The sequence below is a fragment of the Drosophila busckii genome, chromosome 2L (assembly GCF_011750605.1).
Source record: "Drosophila busckii strain San Diego stock center, stock number 13000-0081.31 chromosome 2L, ASM1175060v1, whole genome shotgun sequence".
Lineage (NCBI taxonomy): Eukaryota > Metazoa > Arthropoda > Insecta > Diptera > Drosophilidae > Drosophila > Drosophila busckii.
The window spans coordinates 5,801,089-5,826,770 of NC_046604.1; the positions used below are offsets into that span (position 1 = coordinate 5,801,089).

General features: G+C 37.1%; 1 protein-coding gene across 1 annotated transcript; it reads left to right on the forward strand.

The window, feature by feature from the left end:
* Positions 1-1,103: 1,103 nt before the first annotated feature.
* On the forward strand, positions 1,104-25,682 carry LOC108594388 (zinc finger protein Elbow). The gene is made up of 3 exons (XM_017979554.2): positions 1,104-1,636; positions 22,548-23,361; positions 24,607-25,682. Exons 1-3 carry the CDS (start codon positions 1,568-1,570, stop codon positions 25,344-25,346), a joined length of 1,623 nt encoding a protein of 540 aa, XP_017835043.2. The 5' UTR covers positions 1,104-1,567; the 3' UTR covers positions 25,347-25,682.

The following is a 25,682-nucleotide window of genomic DNA, read 5'->3' on the forward strand; positions in this document are numbered from 1 at the left end:
AAAATGAAATGAAATAACAACAAAATGTATTTAGGTTTTTGTATTTATTTATTTCATACTCTTAGCAATTAAACGTACTAATGGACATCTACTACTAAATACAACCATTTAGTACTTTTTTGAAATGTTGTGGCGCCGCTTTGCACAAACTCAGCAAAAAGCATGCGCGCTCAGCAAAGAGCGAGAGAGCGTGAGAGCGCAACGTTGCGCACGCTCTCGCAACAACAAAAGCACACTTGTTGAAAATGAAAACGACCACAACAAAGAAAGTAACACTATGAACTGGTTTCGGGCGCTCTTCGTGTGCTTTGGCGCTCTCGCTCTCTCGCTCTCACGCTCTTTAAGATAAAGATACGACGCTCGCGCCAGTTTGCTGCGGGAGCGAAAACATGAATGAGCGAATGAGCATGAATGTTGTTTATAGATTTTTAGTCGAATTCTGTTATTTCACGTTAAATGTACGTGCGCTGCGAACGGATTGTGTGAAGCGTAGTATGTGAACAAATAAATGAAGTGTGTGTGCCGCGTGTATCCAAGAAATACGTAAAAATCTAAATGCATGGGAAATTATTCAATTATTTTTCGAATACGTTGCGTTCCAGTGTGCAGTGTGTACTCTCTCACCCAATGGTGCTCTTCATATGAATAGAGACTGACAAACGATTTGCAAATTGCAACGGTGTAAAACTGACAAGGATATATTGTAGCTGCATAGCCGCCGACCCCTTTCCCCTTCCTCTCATATGCATGCATGTGTGCCTATCTGTGTGTGTGTGTGTATTTATGGTCAAAATAACACGTACGTGCCTCGTCATAAACGCGCCCTAAACGCAGCAGCAGCAGCAGCAGCAAGTCAAGCGTAACCACAAAACCAAAAACGGCCAAGCCAAAGAAAGAAAGTAATCCAATCGTTCGTTGAATACTTCTCTTAATTCTTCGCAGTTCGCAATTCGCATACAATTTCAACTTTGCAACAATTTTTTGGCGCGTCACGCAAAATGAAATCATAACGTGCAGCAATAATAAAATATGCAATAAATGTTAATTACAATATTTAATAAATTTATTACACAATTACGCTTGCAACCAACAGCAGCAGCAGCAGCAGCAACAAAAGCAATTGCTGCAGCAGCAACAAATAATAATAAAAAAAAAAGATTTTAAAATGCCGCTGGCGTGAAAGTCACAACTGCATTATTTATGATTATGAATTAACAAACAAACAAGCGCGAGCAAGCAAGCAAACAACAACAATACACATCAACAACAATACAATCATAATAATAAACATAATAATACCAATTGCAATTTCAACAAAATCAACAGCCGCAACGGCTTCATTAACTTAACAGCGCAGCGACCGCGCAGCCAAGTTCAGTTCGAAGCGCAGGCGCCGCTTTTCACGCGAGTTGGCAGCACGCCAACGCCAAAGCTCACTCAAATTTACCGTTTAGCGACGCCGTTCTCTGCGCTTCGCTAAGCCCAACCAGAGCCCAAGCTCAAACTTCAAACACCTCCAATTAACCAAAGAACAGGCTTCAAAGTGGATTTAACAAACTATAATAAAATGCTGCAATCCAGCAATCATCACTATCTGAGGCCGGATTATATGACAGCAGCCGCAGCACCAACAGCGGTAAGTTTCGAAGGCACAGAATATTCAAAAAATACAGACATAGTTTGTAAATACAAATTATGCACTTTAGGTGGGGGCATCTAGTCAAAATTTGTTTAAATAAAAATATAATAAAGTCGCGAGTTCACACTGATCTTATCTTCAATTGATAAGTACTCAGAATTATTTCTGAAATAATTATAGAATTATAGAAACTATGTGCATTTATTTAATGCTATCGAGAGTTAACAATTACTCAGAAATATTGTAAAATGTACTTGAGTTTGTAGAATCAAATCGAAATTTATTTAAATAAAAATATGAAAGAGTTTACATTGTGCCAATCTTCAATTGCCAATTACTCAGAATTTAAATAAAAATAAAATATATCCGAAAAATTATAGAATTCACTCGAATTTGAGGAATCAGTTCGAAATTGATACTAATAAAAATTTTAAATATACTTGTTCATGTTCATTTACGCAGAAATTAAATAAATAATTATAGATATTGGAATTTGGCAAATTAATTCGAAATTTCTTTAAATAAAAATACAATAAAATGCATTAGAAGTTGTATAAATCAATACGAAATGTATTGTAAAATAAATATATTATATAGTCGATAACTCACACTGATCTTATCTTCAGCGCTTAATTACTCAATTTGTTTTATTGCCGCGCAAATTAGAAAACAATGCCCAACAAACTTCGTTTTTATATTTTACTTAAATTGCGGCCTTTGTTTGCTTATTATTTATGCAAATGTTAATTTCTTTCGAAACAATTGCACACACACACACACACAGACAATTGTTGTTGTAAATATTACGTACCTGGCAATGATTTATTTTGCATATTAATTTATGCATTTAGCGTTGAATTGAACAGCTGATATATGCGGGGCTTGGCTTTGTGTTTAATCAAAAAATAGTCGATATTATTTATGAACGTGTGTGTGTGTGTGTCTGATATTTCATATAAATAATATAAATGTCGACAGAAAAGCAATTACTAGACTCGCCACAAGCGAATTTATAGTGCGACAACAACAATTGACTCCCACATAGATACAACCACCCACCCACACACCCCCCCCCCTCTATGCTACACCCACACATTGTCGTATTTCAAAGCGTTTGGGGCCATGTGCGCCGCTGGGTTCAAATCGCTGACTATTCAGTTGAGAGAGCAGCTGTTTACGACGAGTTCTCGTAAGTGGCAAAGTGGCAACTGGCAACTGGCAAGTGGCAAGTGGCGAGAAAAACAACAAATAACAAATTCGCAATTGTAGCACTATAAATTTTCCAATATCTGCACATAAAACTTATTTATGCTTGTGCATATTAAAGTTGTTGTTGTCTCGGAGTGGAGTCGAGTCGAGTTGTGAGTCTCCAGTTGCAGTTGCTGCTTGTGGGGCAGGGGATGGGGGGTGGGGAGTTTGCACCTCGCTGGCAAAACTGTATTCAAATTTATGGTGTACCAAATTTGAATTTATAATGACAGAAAACAAATGCATTTTCCCAAATACAAACACACACACATACGTATAAACACACACACACATGTGTACGTGTGTAAAGCGAGGAAAACTATGGCAGTTAATCAGAGTCAAAGTCATTTCTCTGTTGCTCTTGCTGCGGTCGCTCTCTCACTCTCTCTGTCTTCCCCCAAAGGCCGTTAAGGGTAATAAATTTTCATTTTAATTTGTGTGTAAATATTCGCATAAGCAAAGAAAATTGCGAATGCTTCAAGTAAAATGGATGAGTGCATTTATTAGTTCTAACAGACAGAGATACTTTTTGTCAGTTCCTGCCACACACACACAGACGGCCAAAAGCCAAGAGCTAACGAGTTGGCCAATTAAATAAAAACATCACTTTAAAAAAAGATATATTGCAAGCAATTTTAGTAGCTCGATAATATATTGCAATATATTGTTAAACAATTTTAATTACTTCTATAACATTTTTATTATATTAGAATATATTTTTGAAACAATTTTAACCTGCTTTAATAACTAAAATAATTCTAATATGCTTCAAAATGCATATAATGTTATTTTAATTTAATTTTATATTAAAATATATTTATTAAACAATTTAAGCTTCTCCCACTTCATGCTAATGATGCTATTGATTGAAATATATTTGCAGAAATTATGAGCACTCATTTCTTAGCATGCTCCCCCTCTCTCTCCCTTTCTCCAGTTTAATAAGTTATTTGCTGGCGCGTGTCAGCGTGGCGTGGTGAATATGCATAAAATAAATAAAATGATTAATGACATCTGCTCGCAATTAATTATAATAAAATCAAATAAACTAAACTTGACAGCTGTCAGTGTCATCATTTGTTTTTGTGGCGCCCCAAACAAAACAGAAAATATGCAAGAAATGAGTGAAGCAAGAATATGAGAAAATAGTATGGCCGAGAGACTATAGAAATTACTGTTGATAATTTGCTGTCATGTGTGAAAAATGATCAGCAAGCGAACTTAAGAGAGTGCAAAAGAAAACTGCCACAGAAATGAAAACTAATATGCCCTGTCTGTGTGCTCAAGTGTGTGCTTGTGTGTGTGTGTGTGTTGGGTAATAATTCATAAAAACCTGAGTAGCAAACACAACTGTGAAAGTCAGTTCTGCTCAGTCGCCAGTCAGCAGAAAATGACAGACGAGCTGAGCTAAGCAAAACTGAAAATCCACTGAGCGGGGAGAGAGAGAGACTAGGAGAGTGAGAGAGCGAGTGCGGCTTGTAAAAAAGTAAATAAAGTGCAAATGTCAGCTGACCGCAAACATCATTAATATAATTAAATGTGTCAGTCAAGCCAAGCCATTTATGCAGTCAGACATTCATTTCAGTTAACCACACGTTGCCATCTCAGTCGCAGTCAAAAGCTCGCAGCTACACATAAAGAGCGCACTCGCTCTTCGCCCCCCACTCTCGCTTAAGTGCCTGTCGCTCTTTGAACAGCAGCAGCAGCAGCAACAACAACAACAACACAGCGGCGAGCATATTAAACCGTTTGAGCTTCGCAGTTAGCATGCAGCTCAAACTGCTGCTCTGGCAGTTAAAGTGTGCTCTTGACATCAACGCGCGCGCTCTCGCTTGCACACATTTAGTATAAGAGTGAGCGGGGGGTACGGGGGCAAATTGGCGCCCTTGCTCAATTGCTGTGCAGAGCAGAGCGCGCGGCAGCAGAGTTTACTCGTTTGTTAAGTTAAGTCGAGTTTCAGTTCACTTTAGTTCAGTTCAATTTAGCTCTTGTATTTGTAGTTGCTGCAGTTGTAGTGGTGGTTACGCTTGTATATGTGTGTGTGGTGTGTGTGTTTTGCGTGTGGCGTAATTAAAAGTGTCGCATCAACAGGATAGACTAAAACAACAGCGACAACAACAACAACATCAGATTGAGTTTACTGAGGCATGTCATTTGATAAATTGCGATGTCTTTGGGAGAAGCTGCCAGCGTTAATTATGATCGTGCACACATAATAATTGTTTTGCGAAGCCCTAATCAGTGTTAATAAATTCCGCATAGCACACGACAACACACGACAGAAGCTTTGTTCCTACTGTATTGGTTGTGCTATAGTGAATCTAATAAATCTTCAGGCATACGCGCTCAATTCAAATTCGCTGTTCTTAAGAATCTACCAACGACTGCACTGCTACAGTCACAGTGTAACGCCGCATAAGAAACCTATATTTTCAGTACCCTCGTCAAACTAAAAACTACCTAACGCGTCGTGCTATCGATTTAAGATGACGTGACATAACTCAAATGTACTTGAACATTCTAAATTAAGCTGTTATTAGTGTAAATTATTATGGCATATAATTTTCTTATTTGCTGAGCCTCGCTCTTTTCTTTCTATGCGTCTCGATAAATTTTAAACGAGGCAATGTTTAGTGAATACAGCAACTATAAATAAAAGTTAAAAGTGGAGCGAACGAAGGAATCGATGAGTCGAAACATTTTATTGTTCCTTGTTCTTCCTTCTTTGTTTTACACTTCCCATTGCCCCCGGAACCACCTCGACTGCGATAATCTTTGTATGCTCTTCGCTCTTTTGACTTAAGAGTTCTCGATATATAAAATTGAGCATTATTCAATAAGAAAATAGTTATACGCAACCAATATAAACTGTTGTCTGTGGCCAATTATGACGCGCCAAGATGTCAAATAGCTTCAAATCCACTTGCCAATTTCAATGCCTAAGATGGTATTACGTTAACGTACTACGTAATTGATTAACTGAACCGAACGTGAAATTGAACGCGGAACTACAATGAATTTCATCTAACTGTGCGTAACTCGAACACGGCCAGTAACTATGAGTAAATTAGAATTGCGAAACTCGCCTTGCCTTAAATACAGCAACCAATTACATAATGATCCCTCGTTTTTAGTGCGCGCGAGCAAACACTCTAACAGACAACCCCACCAACAACCGCATATTACACAACTATGGACTACGGCGATTAAACGCAATATGCTTATGAATGGAGCAGGCTGACGTCTTGTGGTGGCTGGATGCGGGCTGTGGCCGTTAATGGTGGACCTACAGCAAAACTCAATAATCGTAAAATGCGGCAACAAATTAACCAATAAATTAATATAGAAATAATCATATTAATGAACATGCTGATAACTGTCAATTGCGTTCAGCTAGGAAGTTTGTTAGTTACAGTCTCTAGCAAATAAATAAGCAGCTTTAACTAAAATGAAAGTAATGTGTAAGTTAGCCAAGTAAATAGCTTTCCATTAGTAAAGCTATTGGGAATTGTTGAGTTTGTTGCTGATTTCAACAATAAATTCACCAATACTACATTAAGTAATTCGAATATATAAACTTCGGATTCGGAAAACAAAGCAGACTTGTTAGGTGAATTTACTGAAACTTTAGGTGAATTGGTATGTACATGGGTCTGATCGCTTAAATGGTTAAGTGTACGAAGTTTCCCTTAACAGAGACGATACGGACAATTATTTCAAGCTATTAAATTCATATGAAACCATCTTTTTCTTGTATTTCTTCTAGAATCCCTTATTGAAGAAATATCGGTTATTATAATTTAAAGCGCCTCCGTCCCTCCATGCATAAATCAACATTATCAATATATTGTAAAAGCGCTCTGTCCTGAGTGGCCTTTAAGTTAAAGTTTTCGCTGAGATTTTGAAAAGCATTATTGAAGATCCAATTTCTGACAAATTATTCCGTATTTCGTATTATAGAAATAAATTGCACTGTGTCTAGAATCTACCGAGCAGTCCTGTACTCAGTATCTTCAGTTAGGACTTTGTAAATCAAATCGAAATAAAAATAATGAAAGAGAATTTCTCAATAATTTATCAGTCTATAAATCAGATCTCTGACATCCTTCCAAATGAAAACTTCCTTGATTGACGTTTCTAAATTTTTCGAGCATAATCTTGTTTTACCAATGACGTTTTCAGTATTTTCGTCGACTGGGAATGTCTTATAGATCTTGGTTAAGTACTTGATAGATTTACGTCAGGAAATGGTTTGTGTGTGCCAAATATAATGATTTATATTCAGAGTCATCAGCCACATCCATAATTGATAATTTGATAGTGGAAATCGGTATTACAAGGTCTACATTCATGCCGGTTTGTGTTTATGGAAAATGAGTTTTAAGGAGTGACAACTGCAAGCCCACAAAAAGCGTTGAAATATCTATCACCCCGTGTGCTCTGGGATGTCTTAAAAAGGCCACTTTTGGTGAACTCATTTTTCCTGTAATGCGCTTTAAGTTAGATGTGTTCGTTAATTGCGGGCAACTTTAAATGGCTTTTTCAAAATTTTGGCTCACTCGCAGTTTGCTCAATTTTGCGTAGATGCTAGCCTTAGAGTGTACGCCGGACCCAGATCGTGTATGCATACGCACCTTCTCATCGCACCATTACCCTCGCGTTGCCTTGTTAGCTAACCGTGAGCACTTCGTAGTACCATAAAAGACTGGGCCAGTGTCAGCCCATGAAGCCGAAACCTTTCACTGGCCCTCCGGGTCTCAGGCATACTAATGGTCAACAGTAGGGGACGGATGAAAATGCGATGATACTCTTGGTCCGCCAATTGGAAGCGCGCTGCCCCTAGAGAAGTTGTCTCCACATAGGCCATGCGCTCAATGATTGCTTTCAGTACGGTTCACATTCCATGTTGAAGACAGTGAAGCCCCCCTTCACCGAACACTCGTCATACCTCCTAGGATGGGTCGTTTCTGGCCAGCTGGACCCCTTCTGCAGGGTTAAGTCAGTATCAAACTTGGATTCATTGGAGTCCAAGACCCTACTGTCCCGAACATCCGGCAACCTGGCCGTGTCACCTCATCTCTGGATCAACATATACGCGACACTGCTTTACCTTTTCTTGAGACATTCTGTTTACGGCAAGGACCACTTCCTAGGGTAGGCCTCGGGCTGATAAGCCTTATAGTCTACGCTCCCGAATCCTCACAGTGTAAGGCCGGGCCCTGTCGTCTGTGTCCTGATCCGAATCATCATCATCACATTATGCAGCCGAGCCTATTTGCCACTGCATCACCCTGCTGGTAGTAGACTCGATGTTGTGGATGGGTTGCATACGCGGCCGTCTGATAATGCAGTGACTGATCCCCCACCACCTGCACGTAGGAGGGCATCGGAGACCCGATTATGACGACGGGTCCAGAACGGCTAACCCACGTACAACGCTCGTACTTCAGCCCCAGATACTTAACCGACGAGCTTCTAAGTTGTGCTTGCACGTCGACATCGACATCAGTCAACTTGCCAGATCATTAAGTCGGCGCAAACGTATGAGTGATTGCCATAAAAAATTATGCGATGGTCACACAGACAAACCGAAAAAGAAAAGACCACAAAACAGGCTTACAAAAGCTCAACACAACATTTGACACTAAATGCACAAATTGCTTTTGAAGACCCACAAAGCCTAGACACAGATACATACACACACACACACACACATAGAAGCTTAAGGCATAAAGCTGCAAGTTTACATTTGGACAATGTCCAAGCTACGTAACAGAAATATAATATTGATAAGCATAGCTAAAGCGATCTACACACACACACTCATGTGTGTGTATCTGTGTGTTTGTGTGGCGCCTTTAGACGAGACGCTGTCCACTCTTGGGGTTGGGCTTTCAATCAAAGCAGCAGTCCCGCAACCAAAACAAATAAACAATCAATCTCAATCACATCAATTATGCGCCGAAACAACTTCTGAGCTGTCCCCGCTTGTCTTCTTATCTATCATTCTATTTGGCTTGAGCTATATTTATTATTATTATGCGACAAGGCGACACTATTTTTTATTTGAATTTTTTTTTCGGTTTTTAATTCTCTATTCTAGCGATGTTAATCATTTTAATTGGCGCCACTTGAGCGGCATTTGTAAATTTGTCTCTTGTCTGTGTCTGTGTCTCGATTTGAAAGCGTTTCAAATTTCATTTGTGTGTGTGTGTGCCCCCATATCTGTTTAAAAGTGAAAGTAACGGCATAAATAACGCACTTTTAACAAGTTTCGACGAAAATTGTTTTAATGATAGCCATAGGTACTTAATTAAATGTTTAGAGATAGCTTCGGCGCCTTGAAAGTAAATCAATTTTAATGAATATTAAAATACAAATGAGCTTCAGTTCATACAAAATTTTCACAAATCAGGACTTATTCTGTCATTTCAATTCAGAAGTTTAAACATTTCTCAGCCTACAGAAATATTTTTGAATAGTCATATAGATTGAGAAGTATTTAAAAAAAAATGTTAGAAATATTTTATGTAATTTTTTTATTATACAATTTTTTAAAGCTTTATGCGAATGAAAAATATTTTAAAAAATTCATCAAACAGAAGTCATTTGATTTCAATTCTAAAATTCATGCCACTTAATAAGTAAATATCATAGATTTATTCTATAATATAATCAGTAGATTTATTCTCTGACATAAAAGCTTAATAAAAAAAAAAACTATTATTCAAAATAATTAAAAAATATTTGCAACAAGTTTGACCTCAAACTATGACTACAAATATTTTAAAATGAATCAACATCATCATTTTAATTATAGCAAATGCAAAATACTATTAAAGTCTCAACTATCATTTATTGTAGCTAACCTTCTGTCTAATCAGCAATTTCAATATATATATTTTTAGTTGCGTAAAAAAAAAATGATTTAGTTTCATAGTTTTTCTATTAGAAACTGCAGTCAATTTAAATAACAACAGCTGTCAGCTGCCGTTAGCCCCCAGTCCCATCCCCAGCCCCAGCCCCAACCCCCAAATCCATCCATATTCATTACAAGAAGAGCCAACAAAATGAAAACAATGAAATACGTACATTTTCACAATAAAGTTGACAGCAAGTTCATTTAAATAGAAAACGACATGTGTCAAACTGACACATTTAGATTGCTATTTGTTGTTGCTTTTGTTGTTGTTGTTGCTGTTGCTGCTTCTAGTGTAAACGCAACCAATTTATTACACTTCTTTCTTTGCTATTGACACTCTTTGAACCCGAAACAGACTTTACTTACTGACTGACACTTCAAGGCGAATAATATTCCAAGGTTGCTTGCTTGCTGCTAGAAAAGAAAAATATGAAGAAAAACATAACATTAAATAGTATGTCAGGGAGCTGTTATTTCCAAACGACATGAATGTCATGTCAAATGCCAAGCAAGCACAATATTTACTCTACTAACGTTTCCAACTTGCCGTTGACAGCTCCACATCACGTAAATAATATCCAAATGCAATTCAAATGCTCAAATATCTGTGTAGGAAACATAATCGAAGCAAGAGCGAAAGAAAATCTAGTTCAAAGTTTTTAAGCAATGCAAAAAGTTGTACAGCAATATATATATATATAGATATGATATAGACAGCTACAAAAGGTTGCGCACTATTTTATGTTGTAGGTTATGCAAATAAAATAAAATCCGGTAGGTTCTAAAAATTATACAAAGAATAATCAAACCTTAGATGCTCTAAAAAGATTTCAAGTGCCCAAAACCTCATCCTACAGTTTTTCAAGCATTTAGAACTACATATATATGTATCTAGTCTATAAAGTTTTTAGCACAAAAAAAATTAATTTTTATTATAACTACTTCAACTTTGTATGAACTTAAGACTACGTAAAATTTAGCTATGAATTTGAAAATAAATTTGCATTTAAATTGCAAAAAAAATTATATAGAAGCCTACAAAAGTAATATATGCGAAATATTCTTTTTAAGAGCCTCACTTTCAAAGGTTTCTAGTCTTGAAGCCGCATATTGTAAGTTTTAATAACAATAATAATAAAGTCAACAAAAGTCTGCAGTTTGTCAAGTTTTTAGAAGCCAAAAAAAAGTTTATAGCGTTGCCTGGCACTTTGCTTAACCCTAAAACTGAAAACTATGTGAAAATGTTCGCTCAGAAAGTGAAAATAAATTGCATTTTGCTTAAAGCACGACAATAAGCTGACAAGCGACTCACGCCTTCACATCCTCATTTGGGTCGCTCACTGGGACTGGGACTGGGACTGGGACTGGGGCTGGGGCTGGCTCTGGGTCCGGGTTGTCTAAAGTTTTCTTCTGCGCTGCTTCGCTCCAGCTGACGTTGCTTATCAGGTGTCTGAAGATCAGAGCTCAGAGGCGCACAAAGGAGGCCTCTTTAACACTTCCCTGTTGCACTTTTCGTTGCTGTTGTTGTTGGATGCTTATTTAAATTAGCTGCAAATATAGCGAGAAAAGAGAGACAACAAAACTAATTTTTTACCTTTGCTTTCCATTATACAGTTGCAGCTGTCACTCCCGCACATTCACCCGCTGTCATTCACTCGCTCGCTCGCGCTCTGCCGCTCCCGCTCTCTCTGCCTCTCTCGCTCTCTTTGCTGTCTGTCTAGCTGCACTTTTTTTGAAATTTGCTTATCGCACTGTAAAAAATCAGCCAAAGGGCTTAAGGGGCATACACCAAAAAAAAAAAATAAAAAAACGGAAGTACAAATGCAATGCATATTTACATACATACGTATCTCTATCTGTGTGTGTGTGTGAATTCTAACACGCTGTCATGTACATTGGTATACAAATATGTTCGCTTGCATTTTTTTGGGCGCTTGTTCGCATTCGCATGCATTTTAGTTTCGTACATTTCGTTCGTTTTTCCGCTCGCTTTTTTTCTCATTTTTATTATGCAAAGTGATGGACGCGAGCTGACAAAAAGACTGAAAGACTGACAAACCTAAAAGACTCTGGCAACAACAACAACAACAGAGCAGCCAGCGTATGTAAAAGGGCGTCGTTCTGTCTGTCTGTCTGTCTGTCTGTGTGTCAGTCAATCATTCGCGTATTCTCACGCCGTGAGGCAGGCAGAGGCAGCCAGGCGCACTTTTTATACGCTTTTCATATAAGAATTGCAACTATTTGTAACTGTTTCCCAAATAACAGTTGCCAGTTGCTCGTCGTTTTTTATTTTTGGCCTTCTGGCTGTCTCTTGTCGTCGTCGTATATTCAATGAGTTAGCTGTGTGCATAACGGAAGTTCACAATAATCTATTTATGCAGCAGAAAATTTTATAGTTAGTCCCAGGCCAAGTTGCTGTGAATATGCATGAAGTGTCATTTCAATTAAAAGCAAATTGATGTTAGCGCAAAGACATAAAAAGAAAGTTGCACACTCGTTGCAAATGTAGCGAGTGTGTGTGTTACTCGCTACAGTTGCAGCATAAGATTATTGCATAGAACCATCAGCTCTATGGCATTATTATCAAAGTAAATTAATTTACAAACTCGCTGCTTTTTAAAAACTTAACGAGTAAATCAAGTATTGTTGTAGTCAAGCGTATAACAGACTTAATTCGTATTTTAAAATAAATAAATGAATAAATATAGTTCATGTTCTACTCGTTACTTGTTATTACTTTTACCCGTTTTAATTTAACTGATTGCAAATTTGTATATAAAACATATAAGTAATAAACTCAGTATACAAATCTTATACTAAACATTATCTAACAGTTTCTGTAAAACTGTTTTAGGATTGCACGTTCCTAGATTCTATCGCTGTTTGGTAGGTCGTTACGACGCAGACGGGAGCGGATGCACAGCCTTGTTAGCCCCTCGCGCGAGTGGATTAGGATGCGAAGAAAGGTTGCTGTAGTATTTTACCTTGTGTTCAGCTATTACCTCTCTGACTGGTTGAATATTTAGATCTTTCTGTTATGTTTTCGTTTCGAACGTCCCTGTTGCCCCGGTGATAGTTCTAAGGATTTTTGACTGGACTCTCTGGACAATATCAATGTTGCTATTGCTAGCGTTCCCCCATAGTTGGGAGCCATAGGTCCATAAAACATATAAGTAATAAACTCATACTCGTTGTACTGTCTCTGTAATACTCTCGTTATAAATTTAAGAAGAAAATCAAGTCCTTAAACAAGAATTCTTGTAGTCAAGCGTAAATCTGAGACATCTAAAAGTCTTAGCTGCTTAATAATAAATCGAGTTCAAGAGGTACTCGTTACTAACTAACAACTAATATTTCATTAATTAAAACATCAGTTTAAAAAACGTATATTTGTGTATTAACGGGATACAAAAAAGGAAATTAAAAATATTACCCGTTATTAGCAGCACAGCGAGTAGACACACACACACAAAAGCAGTGCGCTCCTCCCTTGTTTTGCTGACAAGACTTGTCAACGCATGTGTCGAGTGCATAATTATAAATAACACGTAATTAACGCGCCGCAAATGCAATGCAAATGACACCTTCAACATTTGTCGATATCACTCTTACTCTTACTCCCGCCAACGGCGAATCTCTTGTGCCCTCACTCGCTCCTTTGCTTCTTCGGTCGCGGAATCGCTCGCTCGCTCGCTGAGCTGAGCGTGTTGGCAATTTCGCTGGTTGGCATTTTGACAGCGCCCAAGGCAACAGATGACAGTGAAATTGTCGCTGACAAGCTGCAATGTGCATTGGCCGCTGCAGCAGCGAAAAATATATAATTTTTTTAAAAGTGTCATTGGATTTATTATGGCTGACATGCTCTGGCAACAGTGTCGTGTGCCAAAGAGAGCGAAAGAGAGAGAGGGGGACTGCAGCGAGAATAAATATAAAATATTTGTATGCATATTCAATATTAGCCACAGTCGCCGCTTGCTGTGTGCGAATTCATTAACGCTGACAACTTGAAATGCTAATTATTGTCAAATTAATTTAGTCAGCTGTCAGCTTAAAACGAGTGTAGTTATTTTTTTGCTTTCCCTACAATTGAAATGAGCGCAAGTCGAGAGATTCATATTTATTTATATACGCGCCACAGTCAGTCAATCAAATGACAGCATGACAGACAATCTCCGTTTCAATTTATGCAAATTGCAACAGCTGCCGACGCCGCCAGGCGAATGCAAAACTTATTGTTCGAGAGTTTAATCAATTTTTGTGCGTTTTATATTTATAATTATAGTCAGTTTGAACTTGGACACATTTTATAGCATAGCATAAACGCTTGTATAATTAGCGTGAAATGAGCGAGCGCGACAAGCCATAAACTAGGCATGATGATCGTTTGACAAGGCGCACATGACGTATGATTGATAAATATATGTTGAGCATACGCAGCTGCTAAAAAAAAAAGAAACCTTGAGCTAAGCGCTTAAGCAGCTAAAAGTGTTGGCTATAGGCGTGTACTACGCTGCGTATGAGTAATGAGTGTTTTAACAATTACGCGCTGACAAAGCAAATGAACAAAATATTAGCTAACAAAAATGTATTTTAATTTAAATAAATAAACAACAAGCCAAAATGTGAGAGAGCGCCACTAATAACATATATGCATATATATATATTTTTTTTATTTAACTGACAACTAAATGGACACGTAATGTTGACAAAAGTCTGACATGAAATCTAACAAGCGATGGAGAGGAGAGGTGCGGGCAGCAGCAGCCACAACGAGCTGCTCGCAAATGAAAGAAAGAGTGACACATGAAAATGGCATTAATGTGTCACTCAAAGCTGCAACAGCAACAGCCACAGCAGCAACAGCAACAACAATAACAAGCAGACAGCAGCAGCAGCAACTGTGACAATTGCAATGATACAGCTGACAGTTGTTGTTGCAGCAGCAGCAGCAGCAGCGCTTGAAATTGCAACATTGTCTAACGCCAAGTGCACTTCATGCCACTGTCTATGTGTGTGTCTCTGTTTCTATGTGTGTGTGTCTGCTAAATATACTTGTATACATATTATCTTGTACTATTGTTGTTGTTGTTGCTGGTCGACCATATTTACTCGGCCCGAGTTTGACAGTCAAATGACGCTGTCAGTTGTCAATATGACAAGTGTCAGGCTTGCAGCCAGTTGACAGTTAATGTGACAGCGCCGGCAAAAAAGGCGCAACTTACAGGCATATTGGATTGCAATTGCACTCACACAAACACACACACACACGCAGAGTAATTTGGCTCACACACACACTCAAACGCTTTTGACATCCTTCTGCATTCGCATTCGCATTTTCGTGCTCTGCTGCACTTTTATCGCAATTTGTTATGCCACTTGATACGTTAGTTTCGCTAAATAAATGACATTAAAAATTAACAACAACAACAACAGCAGCAGCAAACGGTATATTTAAATAGTTTAACATATCAGCAATTTCTAGAGCACAGTGTGGCAATCAAATTTGTAAAGTGGATTGGCTTCAAATTTGTTCATTTTATTGTTTACAATTCACAATAATTTAAGTGAATTTATTATGAATTTTAAGTAGATCGTTTAGTGCAGTTACATTGCTTTTAATAATTATAGGAAATTTTAATTAAATATTTGCAATAAGTCTATAAATTTTTATATTTTTTATAAATTACAAGTCATTTAATTCAAATAAATTATTAGAAATAAATAATAAAAAAATGCGTCTTTCTCCAATTAAAAAATTAGTTAAACAAAAAATTAATTTAAACAAAAAATTTTTTTTTATTTAAAAGAGAAATAAATTACCAGGCTTTATTTTTAAAATTTTCGCAGTATTTGTAATTTGCTAAAAGTCTTCCACTAATTATTATAATTAATATATCTATTTGTTAGTAATAATAATAAATATCATTCAAAGTGAAAGCTCTGATTTTATTAATCTAAATTTTGAAATTTAATTCACAGCTATTGCAAAAGTTATAAAAGTTATTTATTAAAATTCTAATTATATCAATGAATATCAATTTTTTTTAATATGTGCAGTTTTATAAAAGCAACAAATGCTCAAGTCTTATCTTCGAAATATCCCTATGCATAAATTGAAATAAATAGTCGCTTACATATATAATTTAATATCGGTTGAACACCAACGTTTTAAACGCTTTGTGCGCAGTTATGTAAATATTATTTTATATTTTTTTTTTTTTTTGCTATATGTATATATTTTGCTATATCAGCAAGACAGACAAATTTATTACTTACCAGCCAAAGAATCACAAAAAGGTGCTAACAGGCAAAGAGATTATGCACATATGTAAGTATTAAGTATGCAAGCGTCTGCCATTCACACATACATAAACCCTCAATGTGTGTGTGTGTGTGTACGTCTGCCTTTGGGTTTTTTATACAATTTTTATGGCTTATTTTATAATTCGCTGGGAAAGTGTAAAAGCATCTTAGGAGACAATTTGGTAGCAACTTGGTTTTGGCTCGAGTTCGGGGCTCGGGTTCGGCTTATGCAAAGTGCGACATCAACGGCGCCGCACAATTTCCGCTTTTTATGCTTATCCTGTAATTCATATTTATAGCAGATACTTTTTATAGCAAGCTGCTAACCCCTGGTCTGGTTCCGGGCATGTATTTCGCCAAATGCATTTAATATGGAGCTATAAAAAAAAAACATACATTAAAGCTTCACTTACTTTTAAATTTATTAAGTTTTACAAAATAATATAAATTGCAAATTTGTACAGTGCACTAAGTTAATTCATCAGCTCCTTTTGAATCCCTCCAGATACATGAAATAGGGTTTACTTACTAAAATCTTGTTAGCTTTACGGGTCTTTTCATTTGACTCAGTATCAGTAGAATATATTGACCAGTTTAAATTACTGAAGCACTATGATTCATGTTTTCTTAAGAATGTGCAAAAATTTTTATAAAAAAAAGTATTTAAATGTTAACTTTTGCTCCAGATGTGCTTTTATTTATGAAAGTAATAAACATTTGGCTACGAAAAAGTTTGCTTGTCAAAAAATAAATGCCGTCTACTGTTATGAATTGAAGCTCGCATGTACTAAGAACAGTTATAATTCGTCAGCCAACGCTCACTTTGCTTGCTGCGCTCTCTCGCTCTCATTCTCACTGAACTATGCGCTCAACTGTGCTGCAGTTCAAACTCAACACTTACGCACACACTCAAGCAAGGATCTGACCTTATCAAAGCGTAGGCGCATGGTGTGAGGTGAGTTCATTTGCTTAAAGAGCGCTTCAGCTTAGCGTAGGCGCATGGTGTGAGGTGAGTGCATTTGCTTAAAAGCTAAAGCGCTCTGCGGGGGTGAATTCAGTTCACAACCGAAGCTCAAGCTTTGTGGTTGATTAGCTAATCAGTGGCGGTCAAGCATAAAAATAATTTCCAACGCTTACGCCTCGAATTATCTGTGTTTACATTTTAAAATCTAATTTATTGACACAGCTATAATCAACACTTTATGTTGATTCCTATGTCTAACGAGTCGAGAGATAATCTTACACTTTATTAAAGTCTCTTTGCATATATGACAATAGAATTGTTTACCAAAAATTTATTTGACACGCACTTTAGTATGGAAACTAGTTTTTGGTTTTTGTTTTTCCATTGCCAAAATTCAAAATCTGACAAATGATGCCTACTTATTGTTAACGCAACGCGTTTGCCGCTAAAACTTCAAAGCAACTACAAAGCAGCCATCATCTTTCAATTTGAATAATAATAACAAACAACGAATTGATCTTGGGCTGTCTAGCAACGCAACCCCCTTCACCACCCATCCGTCGAACCAACTGTCGACTGTCGGCAGCTGCTGCTGCTGCTCTCGTTGTGAATTCAATTGAATTCATGCTTTGAACATTTGGAGAGCTGTCATTGTCTCGTTCTATCAGAGATGTTTCAACATTTATGTTTTGTCATATTAACATAAAGTATGATTCTTTGAGTGGTCTCAAGTGTGCAGTTGATCGAACCCCCCTCGCAGCTCCCCCTGCATACACACGCCACTGGGGGCAATTGAAAGACTTGTTTGTCTATTTGTTATTATTTTTTATTTGATTGTCATACTTAATATTGTTTCAAGTGTCTATTCGCTGGCTAAAGTGTGTCGAGCATGTTAAGTGTGAGCTTTGAAAATGCGACGCGTCTTGCCTGGGGAATTAAGCGAAAGAGAAGCCGCTACATTTGACACACTTGAAGAAAAATGGGACATAAGCGACTGTGTAATACGCTTTTGCTGAAAAAAGTAGAATATGGAATTAGCAGATTGAACTAAATTTATATACTGCACAAATTATTTTTTTAGTCGAATATTTTTTGTTTGCTTCAAAATAAAAAAATTCAAAATTAAAAAATTTCTTATTTACAATTTCTTATTTATGAATTTTAACCAACTATTATATACAAACAAAAACTTTACTATTCAATATAAAGAAAGAAAATAATTTTATAATTAAAATATTTTAATATATACGACTAGGCTTTAGCTTCCCATAATTGAAAACCCAATAAAGAAAGCTCATGCAATTATTTAAAAATTATGACTTCCTTTTTATTATTAAAGTGAATTAAAGCTAAATTATTAATTTACTGATACTGAACAATATGATTTTGAATAGCTTAATAGAGCTTACGTTCACCTCACCCTAAATGCAAACAGCTGAGTAATAATTTGTTGGCACGCTAACCTCAGCACTGGGGAACAACAAAAGCAAAACCAAAAGCAAAAGCAAAGCACTGCATAATAAATAAATAAATAAACAGCTAATGTTAAGCAAATGCAGTTAATGCCTGTCATAAATCATGACTCGAATTGTGGCTTTCTGTTTAGTTTTAAGTGTCTAATTAAATTATCTACATTTAACGACCGACTGTGAGTTGATTGTGCAAAATGCATGACTAAATACTCACACACACACTCACACATAGACACACTATTGTTACTCAAAAAGGCTAAAGCTAAATATTTATTGTTGTTTGCGCGCATTTTTCACAAGGTGTAACATTTTAATTAACACACAACTCATAATTTGTAAACGGATGCAAAAGAACAGGAAATTTATTTATTTAATCTTTTTTCGCTCGCTGTGCTCGTTTTCGAAAAAAAAACGTTGAGTGCTAATTAAGTGTGTTAACTAACTAGTATACCTGTTTTTTTTTTTATATATTTATTTAAATAAATTTAGCGCTGTTTTATTACAACACGCTCCCATTTTAATATGCGTTGCTTCATAAATATTATTTACGCTTGCTCTTTAATTATGCAGCTAGCAAAATAAAAAAAACCCAGACTAAGGCTAATAATAGTAATAATAATCATCAGCGTCATTATCGCCAAAGCAGCGACATAAACTTCATAACAACAATTGTTGTTCACTCATAAATTCAACGAGCCCCATATGGCGCTCCCTGCCTCGGGTCGAACGCTCTATCTGAAAGCAAACATAATAGGCCGAGTGCCTAGTGCTTAGTGCTCGACAAATACAAGATGTGGCACAATATTGCGACAATGTTTATAAAACTAAATCACACACAAATGCGTAATATCAAAAATCAATACAATGCAATACGTTCTCTCGTTCCCGTTCTCGAACTCTTTATCAACAATTCTATATAAATTATGGCCAATTGTGTGCTAAAAACGAGACTCAATGGCCTGGCCAACGCGGCTGCGTCTGCCTGCCGGCCAAATTAATAAACTGTTGATTTAGTGGGGACTACCCCACTAAATGGGCGGCCAAAACGCAAAAGCTCTAAGCAAATAAATAACAAATAAATAAATACCATTAAATGCACTGCAATAATTCAATTTTATTTATTTAGTGTGTGCATTTTATAAAGCATTAGTTTGTTTAGCTAGAAGTTCATGACTAAGTGGGAATTATTTCTGTTTTTTCCGCCAATTGGGGGTTTGAGCTTGAAAAAATAATGTGCAAATATTTCATATAAAGAGAAATGTCTATTAAAACAAATATTTGAACAAAATAATTAATATGAAATTGAAATTAACTGAAATATAGATAAGCGTAAAATTTCTGTCTTACATATGGAGTTATTATTTCTTCAAAGCAAAGACATTTTTAAATAATAATCAATGGTATAAACAATAATACTTAGGAATACAATTCTTTTATATTTTAAAAAGAGAAAAAAAATACAAAATATGTTATTGTAAATTCGAACAATATTTAAAAAATTATTAAATCTAATATGCGAAATCAAGTTTGAACTAAAATACAAATCGCTAAAAATTTGGTTATTATAAATGGGTTTATTAAAGTTTTGAATGCTAATACATATTGAATTAATAGTTAGTTAGTTATTTTTATATTTTAGGCAATATATTTTCCTAGAATTTTGTTTTCATATTGTATTATTTTATTTTAAGTGGTAATCATAGCAAGTATATTATTTAATATATGAAAGTTCAAAGCCTGAAGCTGAAGTTTCAATAAAAATTTCGATACCTCTCGCTAATGTTTAATTATCAGCTGACTCAGATTTCTGCTAATATCAAAAAATTCGCTTCAATGTAATATTCATGGTAACTTAATCAAAATCAAGCGAATTCTGCGAATACATTGCTTAACCCTATAAAGTCGTTAACACTTGATTCTGGAAACTTGAAGCGTCACCACCACCACCAGCAGACTCAAGTGCCAGCCAGCCAGCCACACATTAGGGCCAGAGCACAGACCGGAGCATGTGGATCAAGGGGTGGGGAGTTGCTTAAGTACCGATAAGAAATTTTGCCATTTTTACAATAGTATCATAATAATTTATGACGGCCCATTGAGTGTTATAAAAGCTTCAATATTTTGTAGTTTATGACTTGCGCCAGTTTGGGGCATGAGCATGGGGTAATTACACACACACACACAGTCACACACACACACATATGCACACGCATACAGTTGTACATTAAAACATAAACTGTACGTCATTATTTTCAATGTGCGCTGGGGCTTTTGTTAGTTGCCATGAATTTATGACACTCAACTCGTTGCTTTCGCACTCGCTCGCTCGCTCTCTCTTCCGCTCTTTCGCTCTATATCTCACTCTCTTGGCCTGCTGTGCCATAATTTATAGCATGCGGCGAAATGGATTTTATTGCAATTAGCGAATAGCTTGCATCTGTGGTGTGTGTGTGTGTGTGTGTGTGTGTTTCGAGTTTATGGCGAGTGGGTTATATCCATTTCATTTAAATGCACATTTGCTTTATGCGCTGCCATTTCCTCCCATAGATCAAACAACTCATTTTCAACATTTGCAACGATTTGCACTAAATTATATTATTTTCTTCTTTTTGTTGCTATTGTTTTATGTTTACGGCATTTGAATGCCATTCATCGCAGCTCTAATCATGCCAAATGTATTTATTGCCCTCTTATTTTATGGCTGGCAATTTTAATTTATGAATTGCTGCAATTGGCTAATTAGTCACAGTATGAAGCACATCAAATGTCCCAATCGCAATTACTTGAGTGCCCGCACTTCATTTTAATCTCAAGCCCAAGTATTTTTTTCTTCATAGTCTTAAAAGTAACCGCAGGCGCGGAAGCGATTAAAATTGCGAAAAATACATTCAAAAATTACATAAGCTACTTAACTATTGTTTTTAAATAAATGAATTGCTAGCGAATTGCTGCAAATAAAAAAATAATAAAATTAACATTAATTAGTAATATAATTAATAATTTAGCATGAGTATGATAATCGAATTCACATGAAAGAAATGAATAATACAAAAGAAATATATGAAATAAAAATTAAAATTAATAGAAATTGTAAGTAACTTTAATAATAAAATCAATATAATTATGAATAATTATTTATAAATTTTTTATGATATTTATCAAACTTGAGAAATATTAAATAAATTTAAAAATTAAATAATGATACACATTAAGTAAATTATGAGATGGTGTAGCAAATAAATTAAAACTAAATATGAAATAAATCATAATAAATGTTGCGATTGCTTGAAAGTTTGGTAATTCAAATTTAATATAAAAAAAATATTACAATACTGAAAGTTAGCATAAGGCTTGCTTGGTCTATAGTTTAAGTTATAAAATTGAAATCACTTATGCCGTTGAATTTATAGTTTGAAAAATCATAATTTCATTTGAAAATTGCATTATATACAGCATAAAAAGCATTAAAAAATTCATTTTTTTTAATAAATACTTGTGGTTAATGCTTTTGCCTTTCCTTTGCTACTTTTTTGTTAAAATTATTAGTTCGCGCTTTTGGGTTTAACAATCGCTTGTAATTTCCGCAGATTTTTATTTACACACACATTTTTAATAGCCTCATGAATTTGCTTGTTTTGGGGCACGTTGGGGCAACAACAACAGCAAGAAGAAGCAGAAAATAGGGGCATTGTTTTAGGCTTAAAATGAGTTGAGAGTTGTGTTTTTGAAACGAAACCGAAACCGAAGGCAGCGCATGTTAAAGATCGCGCGAACTGAGATTAGGATCGAGTCGGAGATGAAGGCGAGGAAGTGTTTAAGGCAAACCAAGTGCAAAGACAATATGTAAAAGAAATAAGAGACAGAGACAGAGACAAAGACAGAGGCGACTAGCGGGTCTTATCTGATGCCGCCAGGCACGAAACGAGGCAGAGACTCGAGCTGAGGCTAATAATTCTTTACTCTTGACTAACTCTTGCTCTGCTTCTTCTTTTTTTGCAGCTGGATAATAAAAGCAGCCCGTTGGCGCTATTGGCGCAAACATGCAGCGCCATTGGCGCGGACACCACAAATCCCAAATTGCTGGCGGCCAACATTGAAAAGTCCACAAAGCAGCAGCAGCAGTCACAGCAGCAACAGCAGCAATCCAAAGGCGGTGGCAGCAGCCTGGGCAACGGTTTGGGTCTGCTGGACAGCACACGCGATAAATCCTCGCCGGTTAGCAGTCATTCATCCAGCGTTAGCACCGGCTCGGTGGAGCAACAGCAGCTGCCGCCGGCCCACAGCAAAACCCCGAGCACCTTCAAGCCCTACGAGGCCAACAATAACGATTGCGGCGCTACAAATCTCACCAGTCACAGCAGCAACCACAACAACAGCAACAGCAACAGTGGCGGCAACCAGCGCGTCAAGACGCCCAAGGCAACTTCGAATGGGCAACAGCAGCGCTGCGATTCCAACCAAAGTGCCAGCAGCTCACAGCGCGAATCGCCAACAACAACAACAGCAGCAACAGCTGCTGCTGCTGCTGCGCCACTGCGACGCACACCCACTGCAAACGACCCCCGGCTTAATGGCAGCCCCATGCCCATGCCCCAACGCAGCAATTCCAAAGAGTCCGCATCGCTGCACAGCCCCAACCAGAATCAGAATCAGAGCCAGACCCAAGCCCAAGCCCAAGCCCAAAGCCAGAGCCAGAGTCGTCTGCAGGAGGCGGCCTTTGCCGCCGCCGCCAAGGAGGCAAACTATGTGAAGGCGCTGCATGCGGCGGCTGCCAGCCAGCAGGCCTCCTCGGCTGGCTCCTATTATCCACCAGGTAAAACACTTATACCCATAAGCATAAGCAGCTTATCTGTAGACTCAAGTGCATGGCGCTGGCTTTAATACGAAGCGAAGCAGCAGCAGCAGCCAACGAGTTATGAATGAACAATCAATTGATAGACACACTTGAAGCTTCAGTTTATAGTAAAATGCTAGTGCTAAATATAGTTTAAGCTAAAGCATTTAAATAATGAAATATGAGTGCAGCTTAGCGTTTAGTTGAAAAATAAATAAATAGTTAAAGGCATTTTATTGAGCTATATATTTCTTATTTAAAGAAATAATCAAAATCTAATTTATAGTACTTTTAGCAATAATTTTAATAAAGTAAAAAGGCTAATTAATAAACAATTCGAAAGATATTTCTATTTATATAAATTCAGTTAAAAAAATATTTAGAAGATTGTATTTTATTAGAGCACATTAACGAATAATTAAATAAAAAGTAATACGAACCATATATTTTTTATTAAAACGATAAAATACAAATTCCAATAAATAGTTTATTAATTATATTATAAGGCAAGTTGATATAATCTATTGGAAATATTTTTATATTTAATCTTAAAAGGCTTAACTAGTGCAATGGTTAAATTACAATAATTTAATATAAAGTTTTTAATAATAGAATAAAATAATGTTTAGGAATCGGAAGAACTGCTTGCCCATATTACTTCTTAATTATTAGGCAGACTTAGCATATCACAAGTATTTACTTTTATTAATAGGTAAAGCCCAAGCAAATTTAGTTTGAATCATTCTATTTATTTATATTTTTGATAGCAAAAAACCCGAATAATCTTTAAATTCGTTATACAGAAGTCTGTCAAAACTTCATATTGATTATAGTTCATTCGTAATCGTTATAAGGGTAAAGCCCCTTGCGAGTTGAGTTGAGTGCTTATGATATAGTCGAACTAAATATATATAAATTATGTATATTTTGTAGTCGTTAGTCGATCAAGTAATTTGCATTAAAGTATATATTGTTTAAAAAAATCATCTATTATTATGAGAGAATTGTATATAATTTTCGAATTTCGAACTAAGTACTGCTAGTTACCGTTAAATAAATTCTGTAATAATAACTAGCAAACGCACAATCAGATAAATTTTTCCACTTGAGTTGATAACTGTTATTATGAACTGTTTGTAAGTGAGTCATCAATTCGATTTGTGTAATTAGCATTCATAAAAGTTATATTTATATATCTAACGCTTGTATCTTTTATTTGGTCAGGCTATGGCTCACCCTACCCCATGGATCTGATGACAGCGAGTTCGTTGATGTCGCCGCATCATGCGATGTTCAAGGCATCCGCAATGAATCCGTATCTGAACTACGCGCGGCTGAAGGGACTGACGGATCCGGCCAGCATGATGGCCGCCTCCGCTCCGAATGTCTGCAGGGATCCCTACTGCACCGGCTGTCCGGCGAGTCCGCATTACATCAACAAGGCGGCGGGTCAGCCCTGTCCGGCGGGCTGTCCGCAGTGCGAGGGCGGCAAGTCGAGTGGAGCGGGCGGCTCCGGTGGCAGCAGCGCAGCAGCTGCCGCCGCCGCTGCTGCTGCGAATTCATATCACGCTCAGCTGGCGGCACTGGCGGCGGCTTCGCAGCTGCCCTATGTGTGCTCCTGGATAGGCAGCGATGCCGCGTACTGTGGCAAGCGCTTCGGCACCTCCGACGATCTCTTCCAGCATCTGCGCACGCACACAGCCTCGGTGCCGGATGCGGTGCTGAGTGCGGCAGCGGCGGGCGGCATTCCGCCGAATCATCCTCTGTTCCAGCGCACGTATCCGACGCCGCCGCTCAGTCCGCTGTCGGCGGCAGCGCGCTATCATCCGTATGGGAAGCCCTCGATGCTGCCGCCATCACTGGGGCCTCCCGGCATGCCCGGACTGCCGCCGCATCCAGCGCTGGCCCAGTACTTTGCACCCTACTCGCTTTATGGGCCGCGCATGGGCTCCTCGCATCCGTAGTAGTAATAGATGTGGGCGGGACTCGACTCACGCGTCCAACGTGAAACGCTAGTGATCTAATGTACTATAGCTACATACAAAAAAAAAACCTTTAATGGATAAATCTGGAAATCTTAGCTTTAGGTTGAGAAGGAATTCTAAAGTCTTGTGTGTGTGTTTTTCGAAAAACAAACCCCATTAATAAATACATGCTTATGATAATTTGTAATATTATTTATTAAAAGTTGTAGAAGCAGCGAGTAAGCGTAACGAGTAAAGAGTAAAGATTGTCCAAAAACTAAAAGTTGTAAAAAAAATTATGTAAATTATATTTAAATGTAATTACGAGCGCTATTT

Coding starts and splice junctions, on each gene's coding strand:
- LOC108594388 (XM_017979554.2), top strand. CDS start 1,568: ATGCTGCAATCCAGCAATCATCACTATCTGAGGCCGGATTATATGACA. Junction 1,637..22,547: donor CAGCCGCAGCACCAACAGCG/GTAAGTTTCGAA, acceptor CTTTTTTTGCAG/CTGGATAATAAAAGCAGCCC. Junction 23,362..24,606: donor TGGCTCCTATTATCCACCAG/GTAAAACACTTA, acceptor TTATTTGGTCAG/GCTATGGCTCACCCTACCCC.